At 41.5% G+C, this 19,630-nt stretch overlaps 1 protein-coding gene across 4 annotated transcripts in view; it reads left to right on the top strand.

The window, feature by feature from the left end:
* Positions 1–5,294: 5,294 nt before the first annotated feature.
* Positions 5,295–19,630, top strand: part of NPNT (nephronectin) — an 80,295-nt gene continuing 65,959 nt past the window's right edge. For 2 of the 4 annotated variants that reach the window (XM_045995646.1, XM_045995638.1), the window contains exons 1-2: positions 5,297–5,948; positions 8,092–8,192. In XM_045995646.1, the coding sequence (XP_045851602.1) occupies positions 5,878–5,948; positions 8,092–8,192 (172 nt within the window). In that variant the 5' untranslated portion in view covers positions 5,297–5,877. Of the gene's footprint in view, positions 5,949–8,091; positions 8,193–19,630 lie in introns of all 4 variants that reach the window. The other 2 variants (XM_045995622.1, XM_045995630.1) reach the window with 2 other exon arrangements.

Below are 19,630 nucleotides of genomic sequence, written 5' to 3'. Positions count from 1 at the left end.
CAGATCACTAAGATATAATTCCAAAAGGGCTAAAAAGTAGAAGACTAAAGCGTGACTCTGTAACTATTAGAACTACTTTCTAGGGGCTCCTGGGTGGCTCAGTGGGTTGATCCTCTGCCTTTGGCTTGGGTGGTGATCTCAGGGTCCTGGAATCAAGCCCTACATTGAGCTCACTGCTCAGCAGGGAGCCTGCTTCCCTCTCTCTCTGCCTGCTGCTCTGCCTACTTGTGATCTCTCTCTGTCAAATAAGTAAATAAAATCTTAAAAAAAAAAAAAAAAACCACTGCTAATTTCGTCAGCCATTTGTGTCCATTTCAGTTCTTCCAGTGATAATAAAATAGAATGAAAGGCCTATCAAGTAAAATCTTCTATTGTCTTCGGCAGAATTATTTGAAGGTAGATGAGAAACACTGACAGTAACAGTTGTGCCTGATGCTTGTTGGTTGCTCATGTGTGTTGTATTAGATGAAACACCAATGCCTTCAGTTTGTAAAGAGACGGCTGGCATAAAATTTTGGGGTTCAATCTTTTAAGTTGATAATTTTTAAATTACATATCAACTTTTCACATAGGTGTGTGTTTATATATTTAAATCACCATCTTACCAAATAGTCTTATTTTTTTCCAATAAAATTTCTTAAGACTATTTGGCTATTCGAGTTGCCTAATCATATCATCTGAATGAGAACTTCGTTTCTTGCTTTCAATAATTCACCTTTTTCCTTGTCTGACTGCATCAAATCCTGTTTCTGGGACATCGTGAAAGTGGTGATATGGGCATTTGCATCTCATTCCCAACATGAATAAGAATTTTCTGAGTACTCACATTCTACATTATTCTTTTAGTTATTAATAGTTTATTTTTTTAAAATCAGAAATCAATAGTGCTGATCATGGAGTCTGCAGCCACCTCAGATCTTCTTAGGTTTAAGTAAAGATTCTGAACATTTAGGCTCCCACGACTGTAATGGTCCCATTTGGCATTTATATACTCAGGGTAAGGGACAGGGGCCAGGGTTTGCCTGCACGCCGGCATCAAGGGCTTCTCTTCAGTGAAGCTCCACACACAGTGGAACAGCCCAGGGGCATGATGACAAACACTTTATCCAGACAGGAAACTGCTGGGGCTCCACAGACTCATGCCCCTTTGGAGCCAGTCTCTCCTCCACATAGTGTCCAAGGGCTCTGCAAGGGACACATCCAGTTAGAAGAGTCCCTGAACTCAGGTTCATCCAATGCTGTGGTTTGCTACCGGGTATATTTTGTTCTGTCTACATGCAGTTGATCAATCAGGGGTCCATTTTCATCAGCAACAGAGCAACATCCTTCACAAACCACCTTATCAGGTTGCCAGGGGAACGGAGCTAGAAAGTTAACATAAGGTCAAATTCTCATACAGAAGGGGCTAGGCTTTTGTTAACCCTTTACCCACATAGACATCTTCCGTGAACTTGATTATAATGGATTTTTTTGTATGTTAATAGACTATACTTATAATCCTTTATTTAGGGCCTTTTGCATTTATATTTATATCAGAGATCAGCTGTATATTTGTGTGTATGTTTGGGCATATGTGAGAAGGTATTTTTTTTTCCAGAATTAAATATCAATGACTCCTTAGGAATAATTATAAGCACTCCTCTTTAGATATTTGAAAGAGTTTAAGGAGTATTGGAATTATTTACTCTTTAAAGGGATGATGTGCTCTGTGGTATAACTAGAACTGCCCTGTGTGGGCTGGAAAGGCTCTAGACACACTATTTCATAAAATCATTACTGATCACGTGAAGGACACATTAGGGAATATCTTTGTAAAAATTGAAAATGTTAGTGTATTTCACTGCTCCTTGTTGCTCTGACAAGGTACTTTAAGAAAGAGATGAGCTCGGCCAAAAACTGGATGCTCTGCAAGCAGGAATGCAAAGAAATGAGAATGTCCAGAAATTTAGGGCCTCCCAGGATTAAAAAGACAACAGCTTTGATGCCCCAAACATTAATATCAATATAGGGATCTAAGCTTTGTGGCAAGGATCACAGTCAGGGTGTTGCCCTTCCAAACAGCCCTCTAATTTCAGCTCACTTCAAGGTGGACTCCATTAAGATGAGAGAGTAAGGTATGGACACAGGGAAGCAAAGAAATAAAGCGGGTTTCAGAACTAGGAGTCGAAAAGATTTTGGTTATGTGTATAGGTACAAGGAACTGACTGGAAATGATTAGATCAGATGCCTATTGGGGTTTTAAAGAAATCTGGTAGCCAAGGAAACATGAGTTTGGCCTGCAAATATCTCTGTTAGCCCCTCAAAGCAACACTCAGACCCTTAAGTTTGTACCAGTAGACAAAGAGCTGTAAATGATGGATAGCCTAGAAAGAAGACACATGTTCCAACAGTCCCTCCTGGTGTGGCCATGGAAGACGAATGAACACAGCTGGAGAAACAGAGGTGACCCGACTGTCTGACCAAGGCATTTCTTCTGCTGTCGGCGCAGAGAATCACCGTAATTCTTGCTCAGCTTGGGGTCAAAACTGCAGTGAACAGGCAGTTGCGTGCTCCTCATTCTTCCCTTTTCTTAATAGTTCTTAAAGCAGGTATCCTGTCCTTATGCTCCCCTTTATGTGGGATAGGGGGAGAAAGAGCTTGCTGAGAGCCACTATGAGAACTTGATAGAAGACACACATTTTCTCTGCCTCCTGCCCGGACACCATCTCACAACACACCATCACCTTATTCAGTCTCTCTTTAAATGTCACCTCTCCAGAGGGGACCAAATCACTTTACCTAAAAATCCCACCCCATCTCCTATCAGCTTATCCTTCCTTTACCCTCTCTTCATACCTTTATCCTCTCTTCACAGCACTTATTCCTCGACACCCCCACCCCACTCCAGTATAAATGCTCTCAGGGCACAACCTCGTCTTTTTCCCAGGGGAAGTCCCAGTACCAAGAAATGGCCAATACATTGTATGCTCTCAATAAATATTTGTTGGAAAAAAAAAAAAAAAAGACAAAACAGTGGAGAGCCTCTAAATGTCCAAATGTCTGAAGTTGTGCTTGGGTGGTCCTATTTTGTTATTTATCTGTATCACATTGTGGTTAGTGATAATTATCTGTGAGTGAGAACACTGCAATTAGTACTTGCAAGGTGGCATTATCCGATGGGAAACCTAACCCAGAAGTTGTCCTATTGGAAAAGTACAGATATGGTGAAAGGCAAACTGTTTTGAGCTGGTTGTGTTCAAGACTGAAGCAGTAAAGTGTTACTCCCATGGGAACTGCACCTTGTTTCAGGAATGGGGGTCAGAGCTGCAGCATACTAACCAGGTAGACCTTGGAAATCCTTTAGCGTCTCCTCATTCCATGATTCGTCAGAGACTGATCTAATCAGCTTCTGCTTACTCAGGGGAGAAGTTAAAGTTCACCAAGAATTAATTCAATCCAATCCAACATTTAATATTTACTGAATTTAAACCTTGTGCCAGGACTTGCGCCTTCCTATTGGACACTGTCTCAGAGAACTCAGAGTGGTAGAGGAGCAATGCATGAAACACACTGCTTTCAAAGTGACAGTATGGGATGCATAGTGTTGTAATTATACCACAAGAGTCCCAGCCTAGCAAAAGACTCAGAAAAGGCTTCCTGGGTAAATGTCAGCTAAACTTGGACCCAAAGGGCAAGTGGATCGTCTAAATGAAGAAGGCAGATGAATGGAGTGTTTTCTAAGCCAAAGAAAAAGATATGGGAAAAATGTTAAAAGGCCTGCTGATGAGGCATTACACTTTTGCTTCAGATACCGTCCTGTTTTCACCTATCACCTATCCTCCTTTCTTTCTATCTCCAGCTTTTAGCCTATAGGTTAGCCCCTTCTTGATACTCATCCATTGCTCTGCTAGAGCTTCTTTGCAAATTCAATTCAGGAATCGATAAACAAAGAAAATGGCTGAGGAGTAGCCACTGGAGCCTGGAACCAAGCCTACATTACACTTAAAAAATTTGATTTTCTGCAGAAAAAATATTTTGACTCCTACATTTTTGGACTTCATTAGAAAGATCTGAAATAGATGACACCAAGCTGTTTGCCTAAAATAATGTCCCAAGCCTGAATTGGCATGGATATTTCCTGAGATTAAAATAGAAACTTGTTTTGCTAACAGAAAACAACTTGGAAATCAAAGAGTCGTTTAAGTTGAAACCATTATTTTTCCTTTTCTTGCATAAAATTCCTGTTTTTATACACACCAAGAAATCTGGATAGTGAGATCACCCTGCCACAGAACTTTCCATTAAAAATTTGAAGTTGGAGAACTCCCAAAAAGAAAATAAAGATAGAAAAAAAGTATGTAATGTAACAAACTCATTCAACAAATATTTATGAGCACCTACTACGTGCTAGGCACTGTTCTAGGCACTAACAAAGAAACTGCCCCTTGAAGAGTTTGCATTCTAGCAGAAAGAAGGCATACAAACAGGAAATAAATTATATAGGATGCTGGAAGACCAGGGGTATGGAGCAAAGACAAAGTAGACCAAATCATGGGGCATCCTGAGGGGACGACTTTAAATTTGGGTGGTCATGGTTGGATTCCTCAAAGAGGTCACATTTGAGCAAAACCTAAAGAAGTGAGAATGTGAACCAACGCAAATATCTGGGCCCAGGCAGAAGTTTCAGTCGGTCAATGGCGCAAAGGCAGGGGCATGCATGCTTGGAGGCTGTGAGAAAGGCAAGGAGGTCATGGGCTAGGGGAAGAGTGAGAACAGGAGACAAGGTCTGAGAGATATGAGAGATGGCACATCTCTGCACCGGGAAGTCACTGGGACAGGGTTTGAGAAGAGGGGTGACTCAATGGATAATATTTTAAAATGCATTTTAGGATGATTGTTGCGTGTTTTCATTTGAACAGTCTTAGTACAGTATTATTATTACTATTATTTACTCTGCAGTAACAGAATGATTGTTTAAAATGGTTTCTAAATGTTCTCCCCAAGATCAGACACCACAGACTGCTAAGTAGTTACAGCCTGCCCTCTCTGGCCTGCACGCGCCCCTGGAGGGCCAGCCGTTGCTATCCTTCTAAATGCTCGAAGTTGAGCTGGCAGAGATAGAAACAGTCTGCACGTTCCTTCTACAAAACTCGACTGGAGAGCCAAACATTTCTCTCGGTTGGTTACAAAATAAAAAACAAGGCTTTGCCAACTCTGCGGGAGAAGCAAACTCCCGGAGTTTGCCTCCGCTAATTTGTCCAAGTCGTCAGTCGTGCTGTGGTTTCACTCCGTGTAGACACTGCTCAGCTCCAGCCCCCAAAACGTCTCCCGTCTCCAGCTTCTCCGCCCTCCGGTGGAAGCCACGGCTCGCCGCTGCGGTCACCACCTGTTCTGGCGGAACCCGCGGAGCGCGCACCTACGCCCCGGGCCCCTTCCCTCCTCGGCTCACCCTTTCCTGCGGAGCGCCCTGCGTTCCCTCGCCCAGGCCGGGCTTGCAACTTTCCTTGCAGCCTGGCGCTCGCCCCACTTGCTGGCCCTCAAGAGACGCCGTTTCCCTCGGTGCTCCTGAGCTTCCCGCCGAGGGGCCAAGCAGCCTCACCCGCGGCCCTACGCAGCGAGGGCGGCAAGGCAGGCGCACGCGCGCCCCCCGCCCCCTGCGCCCCTCCCCGCCGGCGGCGCAGCTCCCCTTGCAGCACCTCCCCTCGAGGGGAGGGAGGCAGAGGGGGCTCCCGGCGTCGCGCCGCAGACCTGCTCCGGCTGCGCGCCGCTCTCTTCCGACAGCAGCTGCAGTCGCGGCGGCGCCCGCACTCCTGTCGGAGCCAAGGAGCCGAACGCCTCCCTCCTCCGCGCCCAGCACCCCCAACCTGTTCCCCGTGCGCAGTGGCGCTGCCGCCCGACATGGATTTCCTCCTGGCGCTGGTGCTCAGCTCCTCGCTCTACCTGCAGGCGGCCGCCGAGTTCGACGTGAGGTGAGTTGGGCCACGGCGCGCCCTCTTCTTCTCGCGCTGATTTCGCGCTCGCGGCGCTGGGGTCCCCTCTCCCCGCCGGGTTGCGCGGCCAGAAGTTGGGCGTCGGCGGGAGGAGGGCCGTCGAACCGCTCTCGCAACCTGTGGCCGACCGAGGCTGGGGAGGGCACCCCCCAAGAGTCCGGGAGCCCAGCGCGTCTCCGGCTCGGGGACTGGGGCCAGGGGAGGAGTAAGGCTCCTGGAGCCCCGCACCTCGGCTGGGAGGGCGCGGGCAAGCCTCGTAAGCCGAGGTGATGCCCAGGACCCCGCCGGCCAGGAAGCTCTCGCGTGTGATTGAGACGGCTCTTGGAGCGGGGCAGCTTCAGGTGGCGGGCCAAATCCCGGCTGGAAGCTGTCCGGGCCGCTCCCATAAAGGGTGGGGGGCGTAGGAGCGATGGGGCTTCCCGGGAGGGCCCGTTTACCTCCGCACTTGGTTTTCTTGAGGGAGGAGGACTTAAAATAAGGACTGGGGCGGGGTGAGGAGCGCTCGGTGTGTGTTTGTGTACGGCTACGCACGCACGCACAGCTCCGGGACCTGGGGCGAGCCTGGCTGCAGCGTGCTCTGACAGGTTCCAACAGCCCGGGCTCCGTCGCCGCTGTCACTCAGCCGCTCCTCTGGTGGCGGCGCGCGGCGCTCTCTGCCCCGCCGCGGGATCCGCTCGGGCGAGTGTGTTTGTGTGTGTCTGTGGGTCAGGAGGGCGTGCTCGCTTACCCCACCTCCGTGCAATTAGAGACCAGACGCGCCCCGAGCGCGGATCGTGGCTGCTCGTGCAGGAACCAACCAGGCTGGAGCAGCCGGCGGAGATTTTAACCCGGGTCACGCCGCCACCCACTCTTCCTCTTTCAGAGAACCACCCCCCCGTCCCCCGCTCTGACCCCGCCACGTATCCCTCTGCGCCTCCCTAAAGACAACCACACCTGTTTTACTTGTAATCTTGGAACGAATCAGTTCCGCGATTGATTGGCTGTCTTGTACCTGGAGGCGAACGGGAACCGGGGGAGCCAGCGGAGCGTTGAGGAGGAAGAGCGCAATGGCTTGTTTACCACCTGGTCGGAGGAAATCGAGAGTTCGGGGTTATTTTGTACTTTGGGCTTGAGGGCATAGGAGGAGAGCAAAGAAACGGGAATTGGAAAGATTAGGAGTGTTTTGAGAAAATGTGGGGAGCGTCCAGAGGCTGGTTTATTTTATTAAACCAATTCTTTGCTCACATTCGGGTATGTTGTGCATTGCTGACACACACATTTGCAGTAGGAAGTATATCATATGGTTATGCACAAGATTTTAAGGTAGCTTTAATTTTAAAACAGCCAATTAAAACATTGGCCCTCTGGGAGCAGAAAGTCAGGTGTGAATCTAAACAAAGAAACGATTCACCAAATAAGGTGTGAAAGTGGGATCTGGTGGATAAATTGGTATACTGAAATTGAATACTTTTAGCCCTTATTTACATGAGTGAGGAAGATAACATGAATTGTTGATGCAGAAAAGTTTCAAACCCCTAGGACACTTGAGATGTTAGCTACCCTTTAAACTCTTCTTGGTTTTATTTATACTGTTTTATTTTTTCTGGGAACATTTTCTGCCAAAGAGTCTTGCAAAGAGGTGTGATTCATTTGATTTTGAGGAAGCTCCCATCTTTCTGCCTTTCCAAGGCAGAAATAAAAGGCAGAATATTTTTTCTTTTGGCTTTGACATGTCCTATTATTTAATACTTTTCAGTTTATGATAAATCAGTCAGAACTGGTTTTCCCCCAAGTAACAGGTGTGGGTCTTTGAGGAATGTTTTATTTCGAGCTTCAGAAACCACCCTGTGAGTGTCAGCCTTGAGAATTCTTGGTTTAGCTGGTGCTTCTTCCATTTAAGAAAGGGTCTTCCCCTCCCTTTCCCCCTACTCCTGTGTGTAGTGTGTAGAGTGTGTGTGTTTAACTTTCTGAAATTTGGAATTAGATCACAGCAGAACTATTTTTCTGAATATGTTTTATCCTTAAATTTCTGCAGGCATGAAGGAGTTCATCAAAAATTGTTGGGTGTGACTTAAAAAAAAAACAACAGGAAAATATTTTTAATTTCAAAAGTGTCTTTATTTTGAATCTTTTTGTTTGGTAGGTGGCCCAGGCAAATAGTGTCTTCAATTGGCCTTTGTCGTTATGGTGGGAGAATTGACTGCTGCTGGGGCTGGACCCGCCGGTCCTGGGGACAGTGTCAGCGTGAGTATCATCCCCCAGGGACTTTCTACCCGAGAGGTGCGGCTTTCCACCCTCATACATGGCTTCACTCTGCACGTCAGTGGGCTCATTACTGAGCAAGACTTGGTGGTGTGGTTCCAACATTCCTTGCCCCTTCTCAACCTGAGGCAACAGTCCTATGGCGCCTGCTTTGTTATTCAGAGAACCACCTATGATGTATTGTAGCATTTGTCCCCAGTACCTCCAGCTCCTCTTTTCTCATAGACCTTTTCTTTTCTGTGCTCCAGACTCTGAGATGGGGGTGAGATAATTAGTCTAGACTGTATTTACACTAAACAGACTCTGAACCGTACAGCACTAATAAAATCCTTACCATACCTGTTGTGGAAAGTGGCCTATTTGTAAACCTTTTTTTTTTGAAGTGAGATTGTATTGACTGTTCTAAATGGACCACCCACCATAATCAAGTAACACCGGTAAAAAAAGCATTCTTTTTAAGTTCTAGAAGTAATCAACATCATGTAATAAGAGCCAGATCAGAACACTGATATTTACCTTTTCCATGGATATTTTAATGGTAGACATCAGAGCCACAACATGGAAGTTTGAGAAATTTGTTCTTTGCAACTTTATCTGGATCTCAAAATTGTTTTCCACGTCCCCTGTGAGAAAATCTGCAATTATCAAGTGAATTTCTGGGGCATTGTGCTAGGTTGGTGTGTTTGGTGAGAGGATGGGAACGAAGTTGGATTCCTTATATCCCAGTGTTTTATTGTTCATGAGAAAGGAGCTTGGAGTAATAGAAAAAGGCTGGAGCTGGGCAGGGCAGAGCTTGCCTTAGAGATATGTTAAAGGTGGGAGCAACTGGGGGCGCCTGGGTGGCTCAGTGGGTTAAAGCCTCTGCCTTGGCTCAGGTCATGATCTTAAGGTCCTGGGATCAAACCCCACATCCGGCTCTCTGCTCAGCAGGGAGCCTGCTTCCCCCCTCTCTCTGCCTGCCTCTCTGCCTACTTGTGACCTCTGTCTGTCAAATAAATAAAATCTTTAAAAAAAAAAAAAAGGTGGGAGCAACTGGGTAGATTTAAGTTTAGGGAAGCGAAGAATTCCCACAGCTGTTTTCATCATTGAGAATTGTGCATATCTGCCCTTAAATTTGAGGAGGAGGGAGGGTCATGGTCATGGGTTGACATCCCTGGTTGGATATGGAACGGGAAAGCGGATTAATGTTTGTCTGTTACCTGCAAGCCACTGGGCCAGACTTTTGCACAGTTGGGCCATTGACCCTTTTTATAAAGGGAGATGATGGTAACTCCAGTTTCCAGTAAACAAAAGAATTAGGCAAAGCTGCTGTGCCCTACTGGTTAATTGTTTTTAAGGGAAGATGGTCCAAAAGAAGAACGGCACCTGGTGGAGTCCTCTTCTGCCAATTATACCCGGGTGTCTGAAGTATTCACACAGCTGGAGACCGCCAGGGTAGGGAGGGGTATCTGAAGAGCAATCAGGCTTTGATAATCAAAGGGTGAAGAGAGGACCCTTCTCTTGACCCAACACACACACACACACACTGTTCCCACATTTAAACAAATGAGCAGTTTCTTTGCAGGAATGGAGATAATTTCCTCTTTTGCTGTCTTAATTGGCAGGGCACTTCCAAAATGAAGGTTGGAGTGCTTTGGGGTGTGCACAGTACCCCAGGCCTACCTAGGACAAAGCTGTTTTGGCAGAAGGCCCTGAGCACAGTGGAGCACACCTTCCCTGGAGGCAGAGTGCCAGAGCATTCGACAGGGGCAGGGGTGCAGGGGTGCAGGAGTATGTACGCACTCTGCCAGATGCACTCTAAGAATGCCAAGGAGAAAATTCCTCTGTCTCTGAGAGGTTCATCAACTGTGGAATTCCCCAGAAAGAACCTCTCTGAGCTGTTCTGTCTTTTTACATGTAATTAAATTTTCTCTGGTATACACCAGCTGGGTGATTCTGAATTTGAATGAGTGTAAAGACCTTTCCAAGTTATGGTGGCTTACTGAATTGAAACATCGAAGTAAGTTCCTAGCAAACTAGCTTTCCCAGCAGAGATGAGGCACTGTTTTATTATTTACTTTTGTTTTGCTTCTAACAGAACATAAAGTGGTGAGGTGTAATATTTAATAGTATTTATCTTTCCTTTCTTTGTATTCCTTGAGAATCTGAGCCAGCTGTAACAATGACAAGTCAGTTATTGAATGGTGATGTTATAAAAACGTCTAAGATGATCTTGCACAAATCACAGTTTATCTCAACTTAGATTTGGTGAAATGTTTGAGAGCAAGGTAATGGAGGGGAATGTGGACTTGAGCTAGATAGCCTGGGTTTAAATTTCAGTTCCACCCCTTATTAGCTGTGTGACCTCAAGCAAGTCATTCAACTTCTCTGTGCTTTATTTTCCTCATCTCTGAAATGGATATAAAATAGTATAATACCTCAGGACTATAAATGAGGTGTAAATGAGTTATTCATAAAGCACTTAATGTTGTTCCTGGCACAGAGTAAATGCTATGTATATGTTTGATGAAAGTAAAGAAATATAAAGAAATACTGCTTTTGAAAGAGTGCTCTGGAATGGGACATACCCGTGCTATCAGATTCTTTGTTTTCTAGGCATGATAAATGTATTTTTGCATTTTACTGCCAAAATAAAAACAATGACTCCAAGGCTCTCCATGTACAAGAAAATAAAATGCCTTTAAATTTAAAAAAGCCAGGTAGATCATTACCATTAATATTATAAATGGCAGAGTTGTAAAAACAAGTTCAAAGATGGCTGTTTACTTGTGTGTTTTTGTTTTTTCCAGAATCTCAGATGGGTCCAAATGTCTCCTGTCAGCTTAGAGCTCCCCTGTCTTTGTTTTGCTATAAACAGGTAGAGGAATGTAGGGGCCAGAGGTCAGCTCAAAGTAGGAAGAACACCAAACAGAGGCTTGCTGCGGACAAACAGAAAGCTCCTGATTAGTTTTTAAAGGAAGCTTTTATGAAATTGAAACTTTTGTCCCTCCATTTACTCAAGGAAAAATGCCTTGCTGTTCATTAACTCTTATACCTGGTAATGGACTACCTACAAAGATTCCAAAGAGCTTCTGGGAAATTTAATGTGAAAATTGCTTTTGTCTTTCTGACCCTCAGATCATTTCAGAGTTCTTACCCATGAGGAGCATTCCTCTTTCCTTAGCGAAGGTTTGGTTCTTATTTTTCCCAACGATTCACTTAGGAATTTTCCTTCAGACTAGCTCAGCAAAGCAAAAGTAAGCTATCTCCACCTAGACACAGAAGCTCCCACTCTATCCCTTAGAAGATGTGTAAGTGGGGAGGCCATACTCTCATTATATATATATTTTTATTATATCTCATGTCCTAATGCCGTGACCCTTTGGTGTTTAATCCATTTGGTCGATGTAAGATGTTTTGACTCTCTTGCTGTGAGACAAGCAGATGTATTGACATAGAGCATGCTTGCTACTCCCCTTTCCGTGGCCTTGTTTGAGGTCAGTTGACTTTGCATACAGCTCGTATTGCTCAGCCTCCACTCCTGGTCACAGTGTCCAGCCACAAGCTGCATTCAGCTGGACTTCTCATCCTTCCCTCGGGGACTCAGGAAGGAAGGATGCTACCCAGACATGCATAGGAGCTATCTTCTTCTTCCTGCCTGTGCCACCTGACATTCTATCCCAACGTTCCTCCCCGGTTGCAGAAAGCAGGACCTAGTCCAGAAACAGTCAGGTTGTGTTTTCATAGTTCTTTTAGAGGTCATATCCTTACCTTCTTTCTATCCTTTGATTGTTTGTTTTATATTCTTTTTTTTTTTAAGTTTTTATTCAGATTCCGGTTAGTTGACATACAGTGTAACGTTAGTTTCAGGTGTACAATATAATGATGCAGCACTTGCGTACATCACCTGGTACTTTTCACAAGTGTCCTCCTTAATCCCCACCACCTATTTCACCCATCCCCCACCCACCTCCTTTCGACCCATAAATAGGTCCCTATGCATTGAGAATTCAAAACTTGATTTTCCAGTTGTCTTGAGCTTTATTTTTATCAGCTGTTGATGTGACTCTTTGTGGTAAAGTGAGTTTTCTTAAGCACAAACACTGATAGTTACAGATTACAACATACCACACCTTAATTACTCAGATTGTCACAAAATACTCATTTCTTGTTCTGCAATTATTCTGTTCCTTCACTTAATGGTACATTTCACTTTAATGATTTTAACAATTTCTCCTACCAAGTGGAGATCTCTGTAAAAAACGATTTCTCAAGGTTTGTGTATTTTATTTTAAAAAAACAACTGTGTATGCTGTGGAACTGACTCTTAACTAAAAGCATTAGGTAGTTTGGGACACGTGAGTGTCATTAATGTTTATACCTGGTTAGCTATTTAAAGAACTTCCCTAATATGGAAGGAGTATAGAGGATCTAAATATTGTATTTCTATATGGTTGTTTTTCTGTTTACTTGACTTACAGATTTGGCTGTATATGTGGCTATGACAGTAGTGTTTCTGTGAAAGGCACTTTTTAGAGGTGTGAAGAAAAATTCAAAATGCAACAAGTTCCAGGTTTCAACAAAGCTATTTTCTGAGTTCTTTGACTATCACTGAGCAATTTGTGGTTTCTGAGGGAAATATGTGAATTAGGGTGATTTTGTATCATTTTTCCTTAAAACTAGGCAAAATGCAGATGTTCTGGTATATTTTTTCTGAAATTTTTGGAAAGATGTAAAACCTGTATCTAGAGTTTGACTTTGCTTTATTAGTTCTAAACCTCATTTCCTCTTACCCCTTCCGTGAGGTTAGTAAAGGCTACAACTGTACAACTGTCAGGGAAAGTGAAACTTTTGAATTCTTATCAATGTTACATAAATGTATAGGTTAGTGCAACAGGGGATGGAGAAGCAGTAATTTATTCTGAAACTATTTTGAAGTTGTTAAATAATTTTGCTGGATAATATATAATACTGCCTCAGGAATGTGGACCTTTGAAAGACTGAGAGCAAATTGTTAAATTTCTGTATTTCAAATGAAAAGATTATTAGTTTAAGCAGAGATTTTGATTTTGTAAATGAAACATTTAAATTTCATGTTTCAGTCATTACTTGTATCTGGGTTCAAAAACATTATCGTGAAAATGGAACGTGATTTATTAACTTTTGCTCCCTATACTGGTTTCCTGTCCCTAGTCACAAAATTGTATAAATTATACATTTCTTTAATTATTTAAATTTTGAATACTTTCTTTAAAATAATCAAGAGTAAACGAGAAATACTGGAATTGGCTTTGAAGACCATACGTAGCGTTTCCCTCACAGAGAGTTTATTCCTAGTAAATGCCTTTCCATTTTGAGGCAACAACTGTGATGACCTCCATTGAATGTGGTTTTGCATTTTATGATCAACCTTCCTTAGACCCGTACAGTCATACCTAGTCCAGGAATAGCTGGGGGTCTCAGATAGGCTATACTGCCCAGATCCATGTTGCAGAAGGCCAGAAGGTCCTGGGGCCACCTTAATGGGGCTGAGCACACTTCACTGCCTTAATGTTGTTTTTAGCTTCCTTCTCTATTTTGAGGGGTGGTAATGCAGATTCTGGTTTTTTTTTTTCTTTGTTTTCTTTTCCCCAGGTAGGAATAAAAGCAAGGCAGTGAACACTCTTGTAACTACTTTTAGCACTAAACCTGCTCCAAATCCTGAGGAAGTGAAGTTTTTGATTAAGATTATTCAACTACCTCTTTCTGTGAAAAGCTTATTTAAGAACACCATGTACTTTCGGTAACTTCAAGTGGCCTTGGAATGTAGATTCCAAACTAAAATCGGTGTAGAAGAAGTTTGACCTTTTCAAACAGGTAGTTTTGAGTATGTATAGTGTTGAAAGTTAAGTTTCACAGAAATTACTTTGTTCCTTCATCTTTTCTCCTATTGGAATTGATCTTTATATAATGCTCTTAAAATATACTCCGTTCCTACCATCGTCTCTTAATGTTAATCTGGGAGGGTCTTAGCCCTTATGGATTAGAAACGTTGGTGCTTGCTAAACTGGGAGGTTAGGTCATGGAAAGGGAAACAACTTGAGTTGCTGCAAGGTCTGCTGCTAGATCCAACTTCAGATCCCGGCCTCAGAGATGTGCTGCCATAGAAAGAGAAGGAATACATGCGTACTCATTGCTACCAAGCAAGCACTTCTGGCCCTAGAAGCAACATTGTATTTCTACTTGAAAACTTTCCCATAAGCTTCAAAACACATGGGTGTGTTTTTCCTCCTTTAGTCTCTGTTATAGCAAGCTTAATAAACAGCATTTTTGAAGAGTCTGTAGAGTTCAGGTTATATGCATTTTGAGTCCATTTTACTCAACTGCATGCTTTTAAAGCAATCGTCCCGTGATGCTGAATGATTGCATGCAGCATCTCTTAGTGAGTAATGGAAGATACTCCTTGTGTGGGAGATGAAAGGGAAGGAGAGGAGGGTTCTCATGGTCTCATCCTCAGTGCTCCCCCTCCTTCCTCACCACCACGCACATAGTTTCAGCCCCTTCCCACCAACTTGATGCAGGTTTAAAAATTTTTCCCATCAATCTTTTAAAAATACTTTGTAAGAAAAAATGAATCTATTTCTTCAAGTATCCCTCTTCAGAACAGTGAACATTATCAGCTTTTTGTGTACCTTTCAGAAAGATTTTATATATTTATGGTCAAATTTCTCTATCTTCTCTACCCCATCTCTTTTACAAAAATGAAAGTACACTGTATACATTGTTCTGTAATTTCTCCTTTTCCTTAACAGTGTGTCTTGGAAAGCTTTATTTATCATCAGTACATGAGGAGCCTGCTTTTTTAATGGATGTATAGTATTTTTTAATGGCTGTATCATAATTTATTAATCAGCTTCTTATTGATGGACATTTGTGTTGATCCTAATCTTTTACTAATACAAACAATTCTAAAATAAGTAACCTTGAAATATACAATGGAGAAATGTTGTTTTGGATGTGTGCTAGTATTTCTACAAAGTAACTTTTTATGTGCGATCAAATGGCATATATGTTTGTGGTTTTGACCAACTGGCCAAGTGGTTTCTTACTTGGTATTGAACAGTTATGGAAAAGACTGGATTGGAGTGCTGACCTAAAGCTCTGGCAATTCCATATCCAGAATCTGATCTGTTGCTTAATTCTAGTATACTCTGATTCCTCCTCTTTCTCCCAAAAGGCCCTCTGGTAGGTCAGTGAAGGACCTTTGTCTCCCTTTTTCTTCTGTTTCCTCTTGGAACAGAGGCAACTGGCTCATACTGGGAAGATGGAATGTGGTTAGTCCATTTGCCAGGATTTCTACCTGGTATCCTGACAATTGGCTATGTATTTTTTTATGGATGTGAGGTTCTTTTTACTTGTAAGAAGGATTTACACATTCTTTAAAGAATTGCTTCATTCATTGACCTTTTATTTATAGGTCAGTCATAATTTTTATCACTTTGTATAGAGGATTTTCTTATTATTAGGGAGGATTATGTAGAATTTTGGTATCTGAATAAAGTTTTTTGGAGACATGATAAAAAGATTTTCAGGAAACATTAAAATATTGTTGTGTCAAAATACTTTAATAAAATGGCTTTAAGACCATCAAGGCATAACTTTTCCTTTAGTGATTCTAATCTTTATCTTAATTATGTCTTAAAATCATTTTGCTTAACAAAATAAATGCATGCCTAAGTGAAAAATTAGAGAGAGAGAAGGTAGTGAAGGTAAGTATTTCTAACTTCCCTGTTTCCCTGACACCTAATTCCAACCCCAGGAACTGTTTCTTATTGCTTTTTGTGGAGATTTATAAGCATTTGCAACTTATCCTTGTTTATAAATTGATAGCATAAAGTAAGAACTATTCTGTGTCTTCTTTTTTCATGTATCACATTTTAGAGACCAGTCCTTATCAGTTCATGTAAACCCAACTCATTCTTTTATTTTTTATTTTTATTATTATTATTTTTTTTTAAGATTTTATTTATTTATTTGACAGAGATCACAAGAAGGCAGAGAGGCAGGCAGAGAGAGAGGAGGAAGCAGGTTCCCTGCTGAGCAGAGAGCCGGATGTGGGGCTTGATCCCAGGACGCTGGGATCACGACCTGAGCCTGAGCCGAAGGCAGAGGCCTTAACCCACTGAGCCACCCAGGCGCCCCTCATTCTTTTATTTTTTTAAAAGATTTTATTTATTTATTTGACAGAGATCACAAGCAGGCAGAGAGGCAGGCAGAGAGAGAGTGGGGGAAGCAGGCTTCTTGCTGAGCAGAGTCTAGCCGATGTGGGACTCGATCCCAGGACCCTGAGAGCAGGGCCTGAGCCGAAGACTGAGGCTTAACCCACTGAGCCACCCAGGTGCCCCTGACTCATTCTTTTAAATGGCTGTATAATACGTCACCAGATGTAAATGCCCAATTAATTTTAAAATTCTTATTTGTGCATATTTAGGTGATTTTCAGTATTTTAGTTTTATGAAATGTGCTGTAGTCAATATCTTTGCATATTCATCATCACTGTTATATACATTTAGATGTGGGAGAGTTATAGGGACATTCTATTTTTATGGAAGTACAGTAATTGAAGAACTCATTTTTATAAATCATCTTCTATAAAGTAGGTCACTTAAAGGAGATTAAATCGTGGATAATATTACGCAGTGAAAACCTTCTATTCAGCCACATTTTATTTTTGATTCCCTGAGAAGATAGTTTAAAAGAGAAATAGAATTTGTTCCTTCGTTTCTTTTTGTTTATATTCTACTTTGTTTGGGGGAGGATATGAAGTGGCTGTCAGGAATGCATGCAATAAAATAGGAAAACAGAATTAATGAGGGCTGGGGAGGGAAGAAAGAATAAAAGGTAAGCTGGCAGGACAGAGTTACTAACATGTAGATATGTCAGGCATAGGATCCTAACTATGTCTTATTATGTGGCTGTTAGCTTCTGGTAGCCAACAGAAAAAGAAAAGTGTTATTGCTCATATAATTCATGATGTTTGTTAGGGGACAATCAGACCAGTTATTTGGGGGAAATTATGGCTTTTCCCACATGTAGTTCTGAAAGACGACTTTCACAGTGGAACCTGAAACACTGATATACACGTCCTCACAGAGCCTCTCTCTCAAAGAAAGATAGCTCAGTGTGTGTCTTGAGAGGGCGCTCATCCAGGAAGTACCCCAATTCCTTGGGAGAAGCAGAGAAAGAAAGCAGAGGCTTTAAATGCCTCTTCTCAGAGATCTGTACCAACCAGGAATCTAACTGGTCTGAGAACTGTTACCCTGTCAGTCAACCTAGAAGGGAGCTAAGGAGTTTACATTTTAGAGCAAAAACCTTCTATACTGTCATGGGAACAAATACGTAATCCATTATCAAAGATAATAGAATGCAACCAAAATAATTTGGCTTGAAAAAATTTTGAAATGATATCAGTCACTACAACCTTAGAAAAAACGTTAGTAGCATAGCCTATTGTGATTCACAGTGCATCCTTGGGAATCTACCAGGGCAAATTAGTTGCAAAATGTACACCCAGTTACTAAAAATTGATGTGTTACAAAGTATAGAGTTCAGTTAAATAATATCAAATTAAATAAATTTTATATGTTAATGCCCTAAAGGTTTTCAGCTTTCTGATTTCATCATTTAATTAATAGTAGTGCATAATTAAAGCGATAATTGTGGTCATAAGAGAATTTCTAATAAAATTACCAATAAAGCCAGCATAAAAGAATACATTAAAGCCTTAATCAGATAAAAAGTTATTATGTGTGGTAAAATAGTGCCAGATATCTATGTGTTCATTCCATATTCTTTCATAGATTCTCTCAACAATTTTACTTCTAACTTAGTCTAATAATAAACAATGAAGTGAACTTGTTATTGTCATTATGGAAGGAAAAAGATGTGAATAGGCAAAGCAATTTCTTGGCTTTAGAATATAGTAGACTTTGAAGAAAAAAACCTTTTTTATTTATATATTCTTTAAAAATTTATAATTTATTAGAGACCCTCATTTTCCACCATACACTGACTAAAGCCTGGAGAGACATCCTTGCTTATGTACTAGATGTCTGGGGAGAGGCAGTTTGAGACTAAGGATTTGCCATCAGTTATTTGCATGTGGATAAACTAGAATCAATTAAATTTTAAAATGGAACACCTCATTTGGTCAGTATCTTTTTAACCATTCTGTAGATTTTTGATATAAATTCTCCAGAGCTGACATGGTTTCCTATTGTAACATCATCCTATCACAAGTTTAGGGTTGCCTTTTATAGATAGTATTGATTTATGGTGAGATTTTAGGAAATATGTCATCATAGATTAAATTTACACTGGTATACACAAAGGAAGAAACAATTGGAAATTTCTGGATTTATGCTTACCTTGTCAAAAATAATGTTGTTTTTCAAAAATATTTGCCTTATTTTCATACATTAGGGTTCTCAAACTCAGTTTCTAGGAGAGATCCCTAAACGGACATTTACAGAAAGTAGTTCCACAGATAGACTATCCAAATATAAACTTCCTGCCACCCAAAATATTCTTCTAAAGCCTTTGGTACTATTTTATTTCAACGTTAAGATTTGTAGGTGCTTAATAATTACCTGCCAAATATTTACATGCCAACAAATAGCAGATAGAAGAAACACAAATTGCAGCTCACTCTTAGCTGTATATATATATTTTTTAACATGCATGGGTATTTATAGCTGATTTTATATCATACACATTTACTATGGTAATAGTTTCTATTGGATAAATTATCCCATATTCGTATGATTACATAAATACTTCATGGAGTTTCACATAGATAATAGTGATTCAAAGTCCTTTGTCCCTTGGATTTTTATTTTTATTTATTTCTGTATTGAGTTTTAAAATCATCAGTGAATTAAAAGGTTCATCATATCTTGGTACCTATGGCCAAGAATTAAGACATTCCCATATATAGACATTCCCAACTAATGCAGAATTATTTTTTTTTTTTTGGAAACTATTTGGGGCATTGGGGGAAAACTATAAAGAAATGATTTGTAGATATGTTCTGTTCTCTAATCTTCTGTTGGATTCTGGTGAATTCTGTAGCTCTAATACTTAAAAAGTAGTAGTCTGAAAGTTGGGATTATCCAAAAAACTTAAAATGCTATACATGGGATCTCTTGTCCTGGATCTTGGTGCCTTAAATATCTGGCATTGGATAGTTGTCTATGAATAGAGTTTCCTGGGCTAATGTAAATTTTTTGACAATGAGAAACACAGCGTGAAATTTAAGGTTGGGGTGTAGAGAAATTTTTAGAGCTACTACTAGCTGTAGATTGTGGTTGGGAGGTAGGAGGACAGGGTCAGGCAGGACCTTTCCCTTTCATGCATGTACCTGGCATTTGTCACCTGTGAAGATGTGCCTATGTCATGCTGTG

The sequence above is a fragment of the Meles meles genome, chromosome 2, assembly GCF_922984935.1.
Source record: "Meles meles chromosome 2, mMelMel3.1 paternal haplotype, whole genome shotgun sequence".
NCBI lineage: Eukaryota > Metazoa > Chordata > Mammalia > Carnivora > Mustelidae > Meles > Meles meles.
The sequence above is the reverse complement of the archived record's forward strand: the minus strand, read 5'-3'. Positions and strand labels throughout refer to the sequence as shown.